Below are 18,071 nucleotides of genomic sequence, written 5' to 3' on the forward strand. Positions count from 1 at the left end.
CTGGCCAGCCAATACCAGAACAGCAGGGGCGGGGGTGTTTCCAGTCCCAGTCTGCCATTGGGCAGCCTTAATGAGGAGGGGAAGCTTCGGAGGAGGAGGAGCACTGAGGGTAAGCCTCTGGCTCTGGGCCAGGGGGAGGGGAAAGGGCCATTTCCTGGCGCCATTTGGCACCGAGGAGGAAGGGGAGGAGGAGGAGGAGGAGAAGGAGGAGGGTGGCCATTTCCATTCATGTGTATTTTTCCCAAAGTGTGTTTTTTGTGTATTTTTTGTGCTTTTAATGCTAACAAGTCTGCCTTGTTTTGACAATGATAGTGGTGATGATGATGATGGTGATATTGATATCAGGAAGTTTCTGAGGCAGGCGCCCACTGTTTCAGAAGCCGAGAGAGTGTGACTTTCCAAAGTGCATTTTCTGTGTATTTTTTGTGCTTTTAATGCCAACAAGTCTGCCTTGTTTTGACAAAGATAGTGATGATGATGGTGGTGGTGATATTGATATTGGGAAGCTTCTGAGGCAGGCACCCACTGTTTCTGAAGCCGAGAGAGTGTGACTTTCCAATGTGTGTGTTTTTTATGCATTTTTGTGCTTTCAATGCTAACAAGTTTGCCTTGTTTTGACAATGATGATGGTGATGATGATGATAATGATGATATTGATACTCCCTCAGGCATGGCCAATGTAAGTTGCTCTGATTTTTACAAACTCATGAGCAGTGAAGAAAAATCAAAGTACCTTGGCCAAATACACACTTCTGAGAAGTACAGTTGGTGTAAGAAACCTGAAACCGAGGGCCAATCCACTTTTTGTTAAACCACCTTGACATGTTAAATATGCATAGCCATGTTAACCTATGTTAAGTGTTAAACCCAAAGGGTTTGGTTATGCAATAAACCTCTGAAATATGCAAGAGGCCATGTTAAATAAAGCCATGTTAAATGCCCAAATGTGCTGGGCATTGAGGGGGGGGGGGGGGGCTGGCCAGAAAGGGAAGTACATTTCTGCCATCTGTCTAGGAATAATGCCAAAATGTCCTCCATTTTGAGCATGCCTAAGAAGCATGCGTTTATATTAATGCTTTTTAAAATTATTAATTTTTTTTAGGTGTTCGTGTGTCCTCCATTCTAAAAATATGTCCTACATTTTTTTACATTTGTCCCGGTTTGGAGGTTGACAGTTATGGCAACCCTATGTATATAAGGACTCTGAAACGCAGAGCAGGTGTGGGTTGAGGATAGTGGATTGGAGAGAAAGGTTGGTGTGTTGGTTTCGTGGGTTTGGATAGTATGGATTGTAAATATAATAATAAAAATAATATATTTTATTTATATTCTGCCTCTCCCTATGGATCGAGGTGGGTTACAGTAAAACAAAAATGACAATAAAATACCTAATATATATAAAAGCCAATTCTACAATCCCCTATCCCAACCTCCTCCCGACCTAAAAACATAACAATATTAAACGCTACAACAATAAAATGAATAAAAAATAGAGGTACTAGAGGCAAGACGTCTTTCTTGGGGCAGACTGAAGTTATCAATGTCAGTAGAAGGGGAGATCAATCTGGAAAGGCCTGCCAGTAGAGACCCTTCTTAACAGCCTTTTAAAAGGCTTCAAGAGTGGTGATTTGATGGATCTCTTCTGGCAGGTTGTTCCATAGCCTAGGAGTGGCAGATGAGAAGGTCCTCTGCCTGGTCTTCCTTGGCTGCAGTAAATTTTTCCCAGAGGACCTGAGTGTGTGGGGTGAATTGTGTGGAGGAAGGCGTTCCCACAAGTAATCTGGACCCAGGCAATGTAGGGCTTTAAAAGTTATAACCAACACCTTGTACCTTGCCCAACAATATATGTTACAGCTTTTGTTGTACATCTTGCAACTGGAAGATAAAAGCCTCCAAGGACTTTGGAAGAAGTCAGCCGTGTCTATGCCTTATTTCAGATTTGTCAGCGTCTGGTTGTCAAATACTGCACACTGGGTTGTGCTTCTGCACTCTGCTGTTTGTGAGCTACTGTTGAGGTCAAGCACCCCAGACAGTGCTGAACGCTGGTACCTCTGTTTGGGCCTAGTTTGTTTTTGTCACTGCACACCTGAAATACACAGAAGAAAGCCAACAAAGTGGTGGTTTTTCTGTTTCTGATGGACTGAAAAATCCCCAGACCTTCCTAATGGGGAAAACACAGAAGTGGACCAGATTCCACTTCTGGTCTTGATTCCCCTCACATTTTTGTGCTGTCTTTTCTAGCAACACTCAGGTGGGATACAGACCGCCCAAAAAGGGTGGTCTCCTGCTGCCCTGGTTTGATGCGCGAGGGAGCCCCAGCAGACAAACTGCGCAGCTCCCTTGCGTAGCAAAAAGAACCCGCAAAAAGCGTGTTCTTTCTGCGACGCGGTTGTGATGCCGCAGTGCGCCAATGGCGCACTAGTGGTGTCACAATGACGCTAGGATGTGCGGACGCTAGGCATCTGTCACATCAAAATGGCGGTGCCCATATGTACAGGGCGCCAACATTTTGACGCCCTCATCACGTGCGAGGGGCGAGTCGTGTCTGGAAGCACTGCCCCTCACACATAACGATGGCACCCCGTAGGGCCCATCTGTACAGTGCCCCAGAAGCTGAAAATTAGATCTAGATCTCTTATAAAGTTGCTCAAAAATAAGCTCTCATATAAGAAATTCCTATTCATTTTAGTATTATACATCCCTGTGCATATGGGACTGAACTACAAGTAGGGTTTGAGTGAATATTCACAAATTTTCTTGTCTTTGTCCTTCAACACATTGAAAATAATCATCAGCCACAAGGAGTGGTTGGCGGGTTTATTTATTTTTTGGCAACTAGACCTTCTTTTTTTTTTAAACAATTATTCTTTTCTGCACAAAAAAAATTCTTGCAAGTACAGTTTTTTTGATATGGAGTATAACAATGTTGGGCCTAAATATCATAAAGGTGTCAGATCCTGTCTGGTGGTGCACACACCCACCCATCCACCTAATGTTACATTTAGAAAAGCAAGAACAGTGCAATGAATAATTGCTAAAATTACTTATAAATGTGTCTCCTAAAGGTCATTTAATTTAATTTTAATTTATTTAATATTTATTTATATGTCAAATTATTTTTACCTCTTGTAAACACTAAATTCCATCTTTGCATAACTACAACATTTCTATTAGAAGGTTTATCTCTTTATCATTTGCATGACAGCAAAACCATGCCAAATTGTTAACTGATTTTAAATCTGTTCATTATAATCTCATACAGAATATTGATTTTCATTGTTTCAGGTTTCAAAATACACTTTACAGAAGAAGCTTAATGAAATGGTAAGAAACTACTTTAATAGTAAAATAAAATAGGATTGGAACTTTTCTATGAGTGGAATAGGCTTTTGTTAATGAAAGGAGAGAGTTAAACTCACACAAGAGGTCTTTCACAAGCTGAACTCTTCTATTCATGCAGCAGAGTTTTAAACTAAGGCAGAGATACTTGTGCTAGTGTGACATCGTGATTTGAGTGTTGGACTACAATTCTGGAGGCCAGAGTTCAATCCCCTACGTGATCATGAAACCACTGGGTGACCTTTGGAAAGTCACATTCTCTCAGCCTCAGAGGAGGACAAAGGTAAACCTCCTCTGAACAAAGAAAACCCCATGATAGGTTTGCTTTAGGGTTGCCATAACTCTGAAATGACTTGAAGACACACAACAACAACAACAACAACAACAACAACAACAACAACTAAAACAGATCTCTGTTTTGGTAAATACTGAAAATGGCTGGTGTTTACCCAGTTTTATCTTAATATTTTATTTCTTTGTTTTTATTCAGCATGTTTTTCAACTTCCTTTGTTAGTGTAACAACACATTTTTTTGCAAACAAAATTCAAACTTGGAGAGTCTAATTTTTTCTGTTTACAGTTGGCCCAGTTACAGTCGCAATATGAGCCTGCCCAGATCCTGAGATCCACGGGAGAGGCCTTCTCTCAGTCCTGCCACCTTCACAGTATGGTTGGTGGGCACATGAGAGCGGGCCTACTCAGTGCTATCATAACACTGGAAACTCCTTCCCTTGGGAGGCTAGAATGGCCCCCACCTTGTTGTTCTTCTGTTGGCAGGCAAAAACTTTTTCATTCAGACAGGCATTTAGAATTGAAGGCTTTTAACAAAGAGCTGTAAGTGCAATAGCAATAGCAGTAGCATTTACATTTCTATACATTTTCTATTAATTAGAGTGATTTTTAAAAATATGGTTCATAATTTAATTCTGTTTTAATGTTGTTTTGTATGTTTTTAGTTGTAGTATTTTTAATGTGTAAGCTGCATTGAGTCTGAGTCTTGGGGGAAAGGTTAAATATAAATAAAGTTGAGGAGGAGGAGTAGAATATACAAACCACACGGTTTTAGAGATTTTGTTTTATCTGGATTTAATAGTATGTTAATATTTTAATGTTATTTTATGAGAAAGCAATAAAAAAAAGGGGGGGGGGAGCAGCAGAAAATCGCAGAAAAATCAGAGGGCCAGTTCAGTTTGTTTTCTCACTTCAAACCAGAGTTGGAAATTAAAGAGAGCTGTTGAAACATTGCTAAGCTTGATTGACTAAAAGCTGTGAAAATTCTGCTGCTGCTCAACTGGAAAGAATAAAGATAATATTGTCAGACCATTATAAACAATGATTTTAATTAAGAAGCTCAAAAAGTAGAGTCCGGTTTAGCCTTAAGTACCATGACATTTGTACTGAAAGTCATCTTCAACGGTACAGTGATTTTACACAAAATATGTTGAAATTGAATAATGTGTCCTTTGACCTGGGAGATAAGGCTACAAGTTAAAGATCAAAGACAGCATAAAACCTGTTTTGTCTTATTTCACTTTTAACTGTACAGTCCTCTGCATGTCTACTGAGTTGTAAGGCTTATTGAATTTAATGGGATTTACCCACTCTTAAGTCTGTTTAGGATTGCAGCCTAAATTCAATTTTAGTTTGCAATCTATATTATATATACAAATATTGCAGTCATGGTTATGCAGTTTTAACAATGCTTTCCTTTCAGCTCAATTGTTTATGGCAAACATTAACATTAATTTATTGATTGATTTATAATAAATCAGTATTTAATATTTATCTATTTATATTCCATCCTATAGTATGACTAATAAATAATAACAGATAATAAAATAATATTTAAACAATTAAAATAATTCAATATTTAAAATATTTCTAAAACAACATGAAATCTACAATAGCAGATCAGAACCAAGCTATGGTCACTGGGTTCCAGAAGCAGTTACAGAGTCAAGTTTTAAGTTTTAAGTTGGTATTGAAATATGCTAGCAGACCTCCAAGGTAAGGATTTTCCACAGCAAAGGATGTTTCCTATGGCTCCACATAATGCATGTTCCTATTAGTGGGACATAGAGGAGAGCCATTCCAGCAGATCTCAAAGCTGAATATATGAACAGATAGAGAATGGAGCTTCCTCAGTATTGAAGTTCCAAGCAGCCAGGGCTTTAAATATCAGCAGCATATTGGCAGCCAGTGCACTTCTTTTAACCAGACATAACACCGTAGCTCCTATTCCTATCCAAGAGATCCAGTCCAATTTTATCAGTGATATCAAAAGGCAGTTGGTGATCCAGGAAGATCAGCAGTACAGGGCTTCCCTTGTCTTCCCCCCTGAAGCAGATCACCTGGGTAAAATGGGTCATCTCTTCCCTCCAGAAATGTCTGAAGCTGCCTAGTCATCACTGTCCCATATTAACAAATTGCTAACTTTATTTTACCTTTGTTTCATTGGAATAAATATGTGATAATTCATTCTTCCAAATTCAGTCATATTGACGAAATCTTATTGTTCAACTGCTGCAGAGGTTGTGGAGGTTATGGGTCCCTGCTTCCTATGAGGCCTCACTCCCCAGAAATAACTGCCTTTTTTGACTGGGCTCTTACCAACTACAGGACCAAAGGTGCAGGTCAAGGACCCTAATTGGTACTCTGCATATTCAAGGGTGAAAATTAAAATGAAATTCAAAACTCTGGGCCGAAACAGACGGCCCAAATGCGCCATGCTGGTGCAGATTTTAGGGTTAGGGACCGCACGGCAACTGCACGGTCCCTAACCCTAGCACAGCGTGGTGGTGCTATAGTGGTGGCATCCGTCCATATGGGCACCGCCATTGTGACATAAACGACGTGCGATGTCTGCTCGTTACATCCGCCCAGGAGCACAAAAAGAACCCAGTTTTCCCGGGTTCTTTTTCTTTTTCCTTTTATTTTTTCACTTTTTTGCATACACAAAATTAACAGTCAAACAGACAAATACATAACAAAAACTGCAGACATTAATAAAATTACATATAACATAAATGCCACTTCCTACTGCTCAAATTCCTACTTTATATGTTTACTCTTCCCTTAGTTTTATCTTATGTTGTTTTCTAATACTCTCTTTCACAAAATAATATATCTTTCTCTCAGTTGTCCAGTTTAAATATTTCCCCTTTTAGTCGTTTTTAAATTCATTTACCCTGTCCGGGTTCTTTTTCCTCTGGATGGACGCTGCGTGGTCTGGTGGCTGCAGCGTCCCTCCGGAGGGAAAAAGGTCACTGGCAGGTTGCCCTTTTGGGGCAGTCTGTCCTGTGCCTCTGTTTAGGAAACTGAACTACGCTAGAAAATATAAGTGAATGAACAATGTGACAATGGCTGGATAGAATATGGACAACGAACTCAGTGAAATGAATGTGAAATGCAAGATAAAGAAATATGAGCAATGGGAAAGCATTTGTAGACACTTGGAATCCTTTTATTTTGTTTTTAAATACACCCCTTTACCATTAATAAACCACCAGAGAAACAACTGAATGCAGATAATGAGTAATGAAACTGTCCTGCTCAGTATATTTACTATTGCAAACACATGTTGGCACCAAGGTTTGTTCTTTTCCCCTGTCTGTTCCTGTCCTTTCATTTGTGCATCTCCCTAGTTGGCTATAGTTTCATGTTCTATTATTTGTGAAGGAATTCACAGACGTTTCCTGTACAAAAGCACTGTATGTAACTACTTCTGCAGATTCTGGTAATTTTAAGAAAGAGAAATGTTATAGCCTGATTGTGCCATGCCCAGTTAATTCAGAGGACAGGAACTTCTAAGCACAAGAACAAAAGATAAATAGGGACAGCAGAGAGTCAAGGGAATAATACAAGGAAATAGTTCTGAGGTCATTCTGACCACAGCTTTACTTAATAATTAACCCAATGTTATTAGTAAAACTTAAAGTCAGAAGTCATACTTGACCCTTAAGACAGTAATGGTACCATTACTGTCTTAGGAACTGGAATTGTGATCTATTTTCTCATCTGTATGGTGGCTTATATTATGATGGTATGTTAAGACACAATATTACTAAAATGTTTTAATAATTGAATCTATGTTTAAACATTCACTGCTAAGATATGCACTTCCTTCCAAAATATGGCTGGATCCTGTACCAGCTTATACTTAACTAAGTAATTTACTAAGTAACTTCTTCTGTCCTACCCCCTCCAAAGTTGATGGAAACATCATTCAGCTGTACCCTGATTATTGGCAGAATGGATTTTTTTCTCCCCATGCGGTTGATGCTGGATAAAGTAGTTAGGTGCCGATTGTCATTACTAGGTAGTAATTATTAATATGAAGTAGGTACAGTTAGGCATCAGCTGTATGAGAAGGCCCATTCTGCCAATGATCAGACCTGGCAGAATGATGTTTCTGTCAGGTTTGGAGACATCAGGCCAGGAGAAGGTACACAGGCCCAAACACACTGTAGAAATAATCCAGTTTTAGACCACTTTAACCTTCCTGGCTCAGTGCTAGGGAAACCTGGGAATTGTAGTTTATTGTGAATAATAGCCCAGTGTTCAGAACACTACACTGGCCAAGATGGCATATGAGTTAACAATTTTGAAATTTATATACCACACTTCAATTTAAACAGTTTTGGCATGCAATAAAATAATGTGAATCATTGTAAAAATGAAGCAGCAGAAGCAAACATATTTTATTTACTTACTTTTCATTTATATTCTGCCAGTTTCCCAATAATGAGACCAATAATGAGGCTTTCAATTTATTTAAAAAATACAGATTAAAAACTATACAAAAACAAAATTAAAATCCATAAAATTTAGCAGCATTAATCAAAGTGTATCAAGATTACTTTACAATACAATGTGAACATTCAGGCAATGAATACAATTATGGTGCTAGGGAAATCTCTCTGAGGTGTATGTTCAACAGATGAAGTTCTACGTCTGGAAATGTCTTTTCCTCAGTAATGCTTTCTTCAACTTCTGTTAGAAGGAAAAAACCAAAGGAGGGCCTCAGGTTATGACTGCATAATTTGAGTGGTCTGATGGGGTAGAAGAATACATCTTCAGACAACAAGTGTAACTTTTACAGATAGGTTGTGCTTTGATAGTTTGATTAGCCAACTCCAAGATACATTGACAACCCAATGCAATTCTTTTTTAAAACAAATGTTTAATTGGATGTTTAAAAATATAATACAAAGACAGGAAAACCAAGGAGAAAGAGAGGGGGAAGTCTATAGGATATGGGTACAGATTAGGCATGTGCATTAGTGCTACATGACCATATTTTTTAAAAATACATTTTCTTAAAGCTAACGCCTGTAAAACAGTGCTATGGCCCATTCCCACTTACAAAATAATCCAGTTCGGAACTGGATTATTTTGAAAGCGAATTCTCTCTGGGGCTGTTTACTCCCCTTTTACTCCCCTTTGTCGTTCACATTAAGGGGAGAAAAGAGGAAAATTGGCCACGGAGAGAATGGATGGAGGAGGAAGAAAGAAAAGGGGAAAAAACCTTTCCTCTTTCCCTCTTTCTTTCTTTCTTTCTTTCTTTCTTTCTTTCCTCCATCCTCCCCCCCTTTCCCCCTTCCCTCCCTCCCTCCCTCCCTCTGCCGGCCAGCCTGCCTACCTGAGTGTTGCTGGTGGATGGGTCTCGATCCTGGTGGCAACGGCAGCGGTAGCTCTCAGGGCTTGGGGCTGGCTCTCTCCTCCAGTCCTCCTCCTCCTCCACCAAGCTAGACCTTTCTTGCTGCCCAGCCTCCTTCTCCAGGAGTTCTCTGCCCCGGTAGGGCCTGGGTGGAAATAGAGAGGCAGGCAGGCAGGGAGGACCAGCCTGGAGGAGGAGGACCGGAGGAGACACCCGCTGCAGCTGCTGCTGCCAGACCACCAGCACCCAGCCACGTAGGCCAGTGGAAGGAGGGAGGGAAGGAAGAGAGGAGGAGGAGGAGAAACCCATAGGGCCCCTGTGGGCCCACTGCCACCCTTAGATTGAGCGATCCAAGAGTGGCAGTGGGGAGGGAGACTGAGGGAGGAGGAGGGAGGAGGGGAGGCCGGTGACAAGGAGATGGCAGGAGCCATTACAGCTGCCCCTGTCATCTCCCTGTCTCTGATGGCGGATTTGATTTCACCCTTCATTTCCATTGGTCTGAATCGATTGTGATCAATTTAGCCCAAAAAGGAGCGGCAAAACCCAGCATCTTTTTAATGCGGGTTTAATGGGGGGAAATCCTAACCCCCCTTGGCGAATCGATTCCAAATCGATTTGCCAATGGGAACTAAAGTGGTTTAAATCGGATCATAATTCCATTTGATCCGATTTAAACCTCAGTGGGAATAGGGCCCTAGTGTGGAATTCAGTGAAAGGAAGCACAGTCTCCCCCTCCTGCTCCCACTATGCAATAATCTCCAAAATACCCAGATTCTAAAATATAAAAAAACAAAAACAAAAACCCCAAATCAGTTCTGGAGAGGACTGCAGAGAAGGAGACTGAAAATCTATTGACTAAACGGAATATATCTTGTTCGATTTAGGCCATTAATTTTGCCAGTTTACCCCATACCTTGGGATTTATCTTTAGAGGACTAACAAAATATAAAACAAAATCAGAATTGTCCCCTGCACCAGCAAACAGTTGCATTATATTTGCTTTCCTGATTTATTTATTTATTTTTGTGTCTACTGTTGTTGTCCTTTTGTCCATTAAGAAAAAATACTTAAATAATGGTTTCAGGAATGTTTTATGCTAAGTTCAATACATGTATGGAAAAGAAATGATGGCTGTATGAACATTCCTTGCATGAATCGGTCACCTTATTCATAGACTCATAGAATCACAGAGTTACTCAAACTTAACATGTTTAGTCCAGAGTTAGTCATACTTAAGATATTATCAAACGAGACTAAAAATGTATTAAAGTAGAATAGACATCTTTATGGTCAAACCTTATCAGATGACACTATGACTGAGCTGTAGCTGATGTGTCCTCCCTCTGTGACTGTTACACCCCTTTACATTGACAGGCTTCCCCTGTCTATTGCCGCAAGTATCGCTGCTGTAGCATTAGATTTGTGTGTCCTGGTCACATTGTACTATGTTCCTCCTCACCCTCACCAGTCTGTTTTCTTTTAAAAAAATGGAACGGATCCCCTGCGTAAGGGAAGGGTCCACTGTATTACTATTTCTAGTTATTTTCCAGCAGCAACAACACCACACCAGAAATTTTGTCTAGATCATAAAACATCCCAAGAAATCTATCAGTCTTTGCCATTCAGATATTTTATTTGCCCCCTCTTGTTAAAACTTGTTTTGGATTAATTTTTTCAAACAAAAACTGATTGTGGGAAGTAAGCTCTGGTTAGAATTCTGGTTTAGATCTACATATGTATTTGTGTGGCTGCTGCAGATGGACTGGACCTATTCTGTACCTCCTTGTGCAACACCCCTCATCCTGGGTACTCAATAGTAGCCAGAATGCTCAGCTCCGACTTCTTAGCCACTGATCAGTTTAAGGGGTGGACACTAGGCATGTTTCAATTACCATTATGCACCCAGGGGAAAATAAATAACTTTATGTTGGAGGTGGAGACTGCTTTACTTCCCTTGGTGCACAAGGACAATGGAACATGCCGGGGCACACCCCTGCAGCCAGCTAGTAGTCGTGTGGAGAGCTGGCTGCAAGCCCCTGGCTTGTGTTGAACATCCAAGAAGGAACTGGGAAAAGGGCACAGTCTTCACCTCCCGTATGACAGTGAACATGCACTGGTGGAAACGTATGCTATTCCAGCATGTTTACTGGATCTTAACTTCCAATATCTTTTTCTTGTGTAATATCATACACATATTTTAGTACTCTGAGACATGCTAGTATTTGGACTAGGGTAGTAAAATATCTCTGAAGCAAATTTCATGTGCTTTCTTGTGTTTTGATCTCTGGCACTGATGACTTTAAAGGAGATTAGACAAATTTGTTAAAGATAGAGCTGCCAGTGACTATTAGTTACAATAGCTAATAGTGTAGTTCATACTGCATTTGTCCCGATCACAAATTTATTTCTTGTTGTAAAATAACCCACTTCATGTTCACATTGACCAAGGATTGAATTCCAAAGGGACCCTCTTCAGTAGATGATCATCTGATCATGTCATTAAAAATATTTATTTCAATCGGCATCTTGTTCACACTTGCACTGAATTGATTTATTGCAAAAGACGCAGAAAAAATGAGCATTAAAAAGTGTGTTAAATGGGTCTAGTGCATGGCCCCCCTCTCCAAACCACTTCAACGATTCAGCTCAAGTGCGAACAAGGGTCATTTAAACCACTTCAAACTGGTTTGCAAACTGGTTTAAAACATAGTGGGAATGAGGCCCTTATGTCTTTCTAGAGCAGGGGTGGACATGTTTGGCATGTTTGGAAAGGTCACCTCAGAATCCACTACAGGCTGTATGAACTGCCATACAGGATTTTAATATATACTCGTTGTCAGGGAGGCTTTTATATGGGGTGTGTGTTCTATTTATGTTTTTAACTTCTGTATGTTTAATGTAGTTATATATTCTTTTAGCCAGATGATTTTAAATGGTTTTTACATTTTTTACTGTAAAGTACTGCAAACTGTTCTTATCTGTGAGCTGCATTGCTCAGTACTTTTGATCCTGTTAACCATGGTATTATTCCATATCAAGAGAGTGGGATAGTAACATGTGTGGTACAGTTCTGCAGTGGCATCATGCCATTGTTATTTGGAGGTTTGATAAGTTGTTGTGGGAAGATTATTGCCCTCCTCACTGGGACAGCCGTACTGTACAATCCTATGTGCATTTTCTTCAGACTAACTTTTACTGTGTTCAGTGTGGCTTACTCCACATAGGCTTGCCATATCCCGGTTCCAGGCAGGACATTCACGGTTTTTCAACCATCTGGAATGTCCCGTCCTGGAACTCCTGGTCACCACCTCCTCCCTCTTAGTATTGCAAGACCTAGCTGCCATGCTAGGCCTTGCTTGGAAGGAGGGCTCGGGGAGGAGCCGCACAGGACCTAGCCAGTGGGCTGGGCTCCAGAGGAGGAGACCACAGCTGCGCAGCTTCCTCCTCTGGAGCCGAGCCCACTGACTAGGCCCTGTGTGGCTCTGCCTCGAACAAGGCTTCCCGCTGAGCTGGGCTGTCGCGGCCTCTCTTCTTGGAGTGGAGCCCAGCTGGGGAAACCTTGTCTGAGGCGGAAGAGCGTCCTCCGCCTCCGAGAAGGCTTCCCACCATTTATATTAATATTTTCTGAATTTATTATTTTTTGTGTTTTAGTTGTGTGTGTCCTCCATTTACAAAATATGTCCTACATTTTTTTTGGGGGGGGGAATTTTGTCTTACGTTTGTCCTACATTTTTTCCCCATTTGTCCCGGTTTGGAGATAGACAGTTATGGCAACCCTAACTCCACAGTAAACAGGATTATAGCTTTATCTAATTGGTGACATCTTAGATATTGTACTGTGCTTCAAACTTGTCATCCTGTGTTGATTTTATGTAGGAACAAAAGCTGCAATTGAACATGTTAGCAAAAGAAGACCATCAGAAGAGTCTGAATGAATTTGAAAAATGCCATGCAGTTATCACAGGTCAATTTGGAATAATAAACAGCAACCATGAGAGATTAGAGCAGAATGGTAAATATCTAATAATGTAGGGCATGGGCCATTTTTTTATGCATGAGTTATGGAAAATACGTCAAAGCCCAAGGGAAGGGAGAACATCTTAAGACAAATGGTGACATCTCAACTGTACCTGATGGTCTAGGTCGGATGTAGATTTGGAAAAGAAAAAGGAAGTAACAGAGTAGACACAAATTTGCAGTGCCACCTTTGGAACTAGCAATTAGCTTGTAGCTACCATGTATCCCATTTGTGGAGAAAGGCAGGATAGAAGTCTAAATAAACAGTTTCCAGATCCAGGAGGCCATTTAGCAGCCATCTGCTCTACTACAAACAAACAAATAAATTGTGACTCTTCAAAACGTGTTGGACAGCATGTACCATCAGAACAGTCAATAAGAAGAGATGATAGAAATTTCAGTCCAACAATATTTATGATATCACAAGTTCCCCAGCCTTCCCATGTACTTTTCCAAGACTTTGTTATGATTTTATGTTTATTCTTTTTAAAAAATTGGCATTATCTGACAAACTACAGTTGAGTTAAAAATGCTATAAACAGGCCCAAATCCTACTGATAATCCCAATTAAAATAAAGGATTTAACTGTGTGCTAATTCTCCATGCAACACAGTACTCTGACTGGTGATAGAGTACAGACCACCACCATCTACTAAATTTATTTTATTCATTATACATTCCTATTCTACCTTTCACTGTAGCTCACCTGTATTTTCCTAAACTGACTGCCCTGAATATTAAAACATTACACATTTATATTGTAAACTGTATGATAGCCACTAGACTGGATATAAAAGTTAGGCAAAAATAAAATCTTAAACATGTATTTGAATGTATAATTTTATGCATTTTATTCAAAAGTAATATTTATGAATTTTTATTCAATGTTTGTAAAGTATGCAGTTAGAAAATATTAAATATATGCAAGCAGATTCTATTCAATAAGGGCATAATGTATTCCATGTACTTGTGTCATTAAACATTTACTGCAGAGGAAGTTCATTTTATACTGCGATAACACTCGTAATCACTAGGTTTAATCACTTGTACATTCTGAGCTGTCTCTGAAAAAGTCATTTGGAAGGTCACACACTGAATAAGAAAAGATTTCCACTTTACAGCTACTGTACTGATTTTAATTTCTTGATTAATCATATGTGAACATTTCTGAGTTTTGATCTTTCCAATTTTTGTTCAGTATGACATTATCTGTGGTCAATTTTATGCTGAATAAATAGATAGAAAATATGTGACACATAGTATGTAATGAGCACATTAAAGAACTGAACATGTGCTAATAGGGCTTCACAACTCAGTTATTATGGACAGTACCTTGCAGAAGTTTTCACACATTTTGTTGTATTGCATCTTGGAACTGAAATCACTGAAATACTCAACACCAAAAAGGTGCCAGATAATTTTATTGTGGCACAAAAGATTGGTAAAGGGAAAAGAAAACCTATTACTTGTTGGTTGCATTGGTCTTCACCCCCTTTTTCTGTGATACACCTAAATAGGATCTGGTGTAACTAGGGAGGGGGCCAGCCTAGCCTCCCATGGAAGGGATTTTCAGAGGGTGAAAGCAACCACTGAGAAGGCTCTCTTGTGTCTTTGCCGAGTGAGCCTGTGATGGTGGTGGGACCAAAATTTATTTATTTATTTATTTATTTATTTATATATATCCCGCCTTTCTCCCAAAGTGAGACCCAAGGCGGCTAACATAAAAGGAAGGCATTCTCTGAAGATCTAAGTGTTCTGGCAATTCCATATGTGGAGATACAGTTCTTCAAATAATCTGGACCTTATGGTCATGAGCCATGCGATATGACTACAAAAATCTACTTTTGCAGCCTGTATTTCCAAGACACTGGAGATCAGAGTGCTGGTAAATGATGCCTGCAGTGCACTCCTTTTTAAGGGTACCTTGGAACAAGCAGTTGTGTCAGTTGCCTGTTCTCAAGGCATCTTGTGACCAGGATGTCATATCCTAGCACTCTAATCTCTAACACTTCAAAATGTTTTGCTTGGGCTGTGAAAGTAATGGGGGTGGGGGTGGGATTGTCAGCTATAATTATGATGATAGCAATCTGTTGTTATGAAGATGAAAGAGCATCCTGGGCATCTGTTTCTGGAAAAACCCAGAAGTTGTTGTTGTTGTTGTTGTTGTTGTTATTATTATCATTATTTATATCCCCCCACCCCCCAGTAAAAACCTGGGTCTCAAAGCAGCTTACAATTTAAAAGAATACAATTAAAAACATAAAAAGTAAGCATGAAAATAGAAGTAAACTATTACAATATTAAAACGGAGAGCATGTCTAGGCAACACAATGAAGAACACAAATAAGTCCAGGCTAAAGTTGTGCATCACGTATAAACAAATCCCATACTATGAACATCCCTTGCAACAATAAGTTCAGTATTGCAAAATGGAAGCAACATAGTTGCAACCTAGCTCTGCTTATGAAAGGCCATCTTCCAAAACTCAGTGACTGGGTGGAGAGAACATTAATCAGAGAAGCAAGAAAGATTCCAGTGATAACTCTGAAGTAGCCAGAGGGAATTGCAACTGAGATCTGAGAAAACATCCATGGGACAACTGTGTATATCAAACAATGCCAATTAAATCAATTTCAGTTCCATATTGTAACACAGCAAAACACTTCTGCAAGGCACTGCATAGGTGATTACTCCTTCTCCACAGGGGTTGTCTAGATCTTCCCTTGGATGCAATTTTCACACTACAATAAAACAAAAAATTCCAAAGGAAAGCAAAAACACAAAAGACGCCCTCCCACAAATCATATACACAGAATTGACAGGTTAAGTTAATTCTATGGAATTGATATAATCAAGAAAGGATTCTAATATTAATTTTTTGATTTTTATCAACCCAGTTATGGAAGCAACCCAACTCAATAAGAGACTGACATTGATAAACAAAAGGCAAGAGTCTGAGATAAATGATCTGAAAGAGGTAGGAGTGAAGAGCATTCCATAGAATTTATTTGTCTCTGTTTCAAAATTATTTCTTCCCAATGGTCAAATGGCTTAATATGGCTCGTAACCCAAAGGTTTCACTGCATTACCACAAGATCCATTGTAAAAAATGTTGTGTTTTAACAGAGTTAGCACAAGGGCAATTTCCAGTGTAGCTTTTGTTGTGCACACATGTTTGCAGTACCACTTGTGCTACTGTTTGTGTAATGGTATCATCCAGTACGAATATAAAGATAAAATTTAAAAAAACCCTGAATGCTCCAGTAAACTTACAGTTAGTCCTCCATATCAGCGGAGATTCCATTCCAGACCCTCTTGTGGATACCAAAAAGTGTGGGACCTCAAATCCCATTATTTTCTATGGACATACAACATGCGTGTGATCATCTTGGTGTGGCTATATGCACTGCCACTGAGGATAATGGGGCGGGGCCACCTGCAGGTGCCCCAATCTGTGAATGGCTAGTCTGCCAATACAGAGGGTTGAGTGTATATTGTAGGTGTGTATGTGCCTTCATGTCTCCTCTCACAGAAAACCAATTAATTTCCTAGGGTTTTCTTAGGCAAGGAATATGCAGTGCTGTTTTTGCCAGTTCCTTCCTCTAAAATATAGTCTACAGCACCTGGGATTCATTGGTGGTTTCCCATCTAAGTACTAACCAGGGCTGTTCCTGCTTAGCTCCCAAGATCATATAGGATCTGGTGTTTTTAGGGTATTTAGGATCTTACATATATTGCATACAATAAATATTGAAATATAAAATTATCATACAACTGCTCAGTCATGGCAAATAAAATCCAGCCAATCTTATGAGACTTCTAGAGACCATAAAGGCTTAAAACAGTTTCAGTAGGGAAGACTTCTTAATACACAAGGGTTGTCATCAAGGGGTAGCCACCAAGGATATCTCTCTATGTCCTCGCTGCTTGAACTGAGCATATGGATGATACAAGAAGTCAAGAAGGCCCAGTTTTGGTTAATGTTACAATGGAAAGATATGGCAGATAGATTCGTAGGACTCAAATGTCTGAAGAATTTATAGTCAAAGCCAGTAGCTTGAATTGTGTCCAGAAAGTAATAGGAACCAATGCAGATGTTTATTAATCTCTTTGGTAACTTAATTCTGGCAAAAGGTAGATGACATCACCTGGTATTTCAGTGCAGTGTAATAAATGGTAAGTTCATTCTACCTGTGCTTATTATTGCTTGCATTTTTAATAGAACCTACACAATCTCATTGTTAAGGTTTATTGAATTTTGACAACTTGGAGAATCTCCTCAGAGATCAGCTGCCTGTCATAGTTCAAATAAAATAAAAGTAACAGTAAAAGTAATGATCATTGCGGAATAGCGGTCTATAAATAAAACGTATTATTATTATTATTATTATTATTATTAATTGAGTGTATTAAGAAAGGGCTGAAGTTTTAAAAAACAATTGGTGCTTCTTATGAACGTGAGATTTAAGAGCTTCTTATGAACGGGACCCTTTGTCCTGATTTCAAATTGAGATCCAAAGGATTTTGAATCTGCTTGAAGTAAGTGTCTTAGCTCTGAAACAAGATCTGATGGGGAGAACACTGGACTATGTGGAATGTAGATATGTTTTGACTGGTAGCTTTGTTCTTACTTGCTCAACTCTTCTACACAAGAGGTTTAATGAAAAAAAAATCTATATACATTAGTCACTTATCAGCTAATAGGGGAAGGAACTCTTCTTATTCTGTGATATAGGCCATGCTAAAATCTACTCCTTTAGATGCAGTGGAATCCTCTGAATACAAAAATAAATAAAATTTAAAAATGAAAAAAGTGTATTCTTTCCCACTGGATAGGAAAAGGAAATGCTAGGTGAGTAGGTCAACCCATAGTGTTGGATACAAGAACCCCCTGACATCTGCAGTGGAAGAAATATACAGATAGAAACATGTTTGCCTGGGCAGATTCCCTTTTTGCTGGATCAGGGCTATTGTTTACTGAGTACAGACTTCTCATCAAATTGGTAGCTGTGTTTATATAACTTGGTGTTCATAAAGTTCAGCAGCTCAGATAATC

At 39.4% G+C, this 18,071-nt stretch overlaps 1 protein-coding gene across 12 annotated transcripts in view; it reads left to right on the forward strand.

The window, feature by feature from the left end:
• CCDC73 (coiled-coil domain containing 73) overlaps window positions 1-18,071 on the forward strand; it is a 101,941-nt gene that overhangs the window by 46,882 nt on the left and 36,988 nt on the right. For 11 of the 12 annotated variants that reach the window (XM_089521271.1, XM_089521265.1, XM_089521267.1 and 8 more), the window contains 3 exons: window positions 3,286-3,324; window positions 12,875-13,010; window positions 15,913-15,992. In XM_089521271.1, coding sequence (XP_089377397.1) covers window positions 3,286-3,324; window positions 12,875-13,010; window positions 15,913-15,992 — 255 coding nt within the window. The remainder of the gene's footprint in view (window positions 1-3,285; window positions 3,325-12,874; window positions 13,011-15,912; window positions 15,993-18,071) is intronic. The other variant, XM_089521266.1, reaches the window with a different exon arrangement.

The sequence above is a fragment of the Sceloporus occidentalis genome, unplaced genomic scaffold (assembly GCF_023333645.1).
Source record: "Sceloporus occidentalis isolate IW3139 unplaced genomic scaffold, rSceOcc1.0.p SCAF_4, whole genome shotgun sequence".
Lineage (NCBI taxonomy): Eukaryota > Metazoa > Chordata > Lepidosauria > Squamata > Phrynosomatidae > Sceloporus > Sceloporus occidentalis.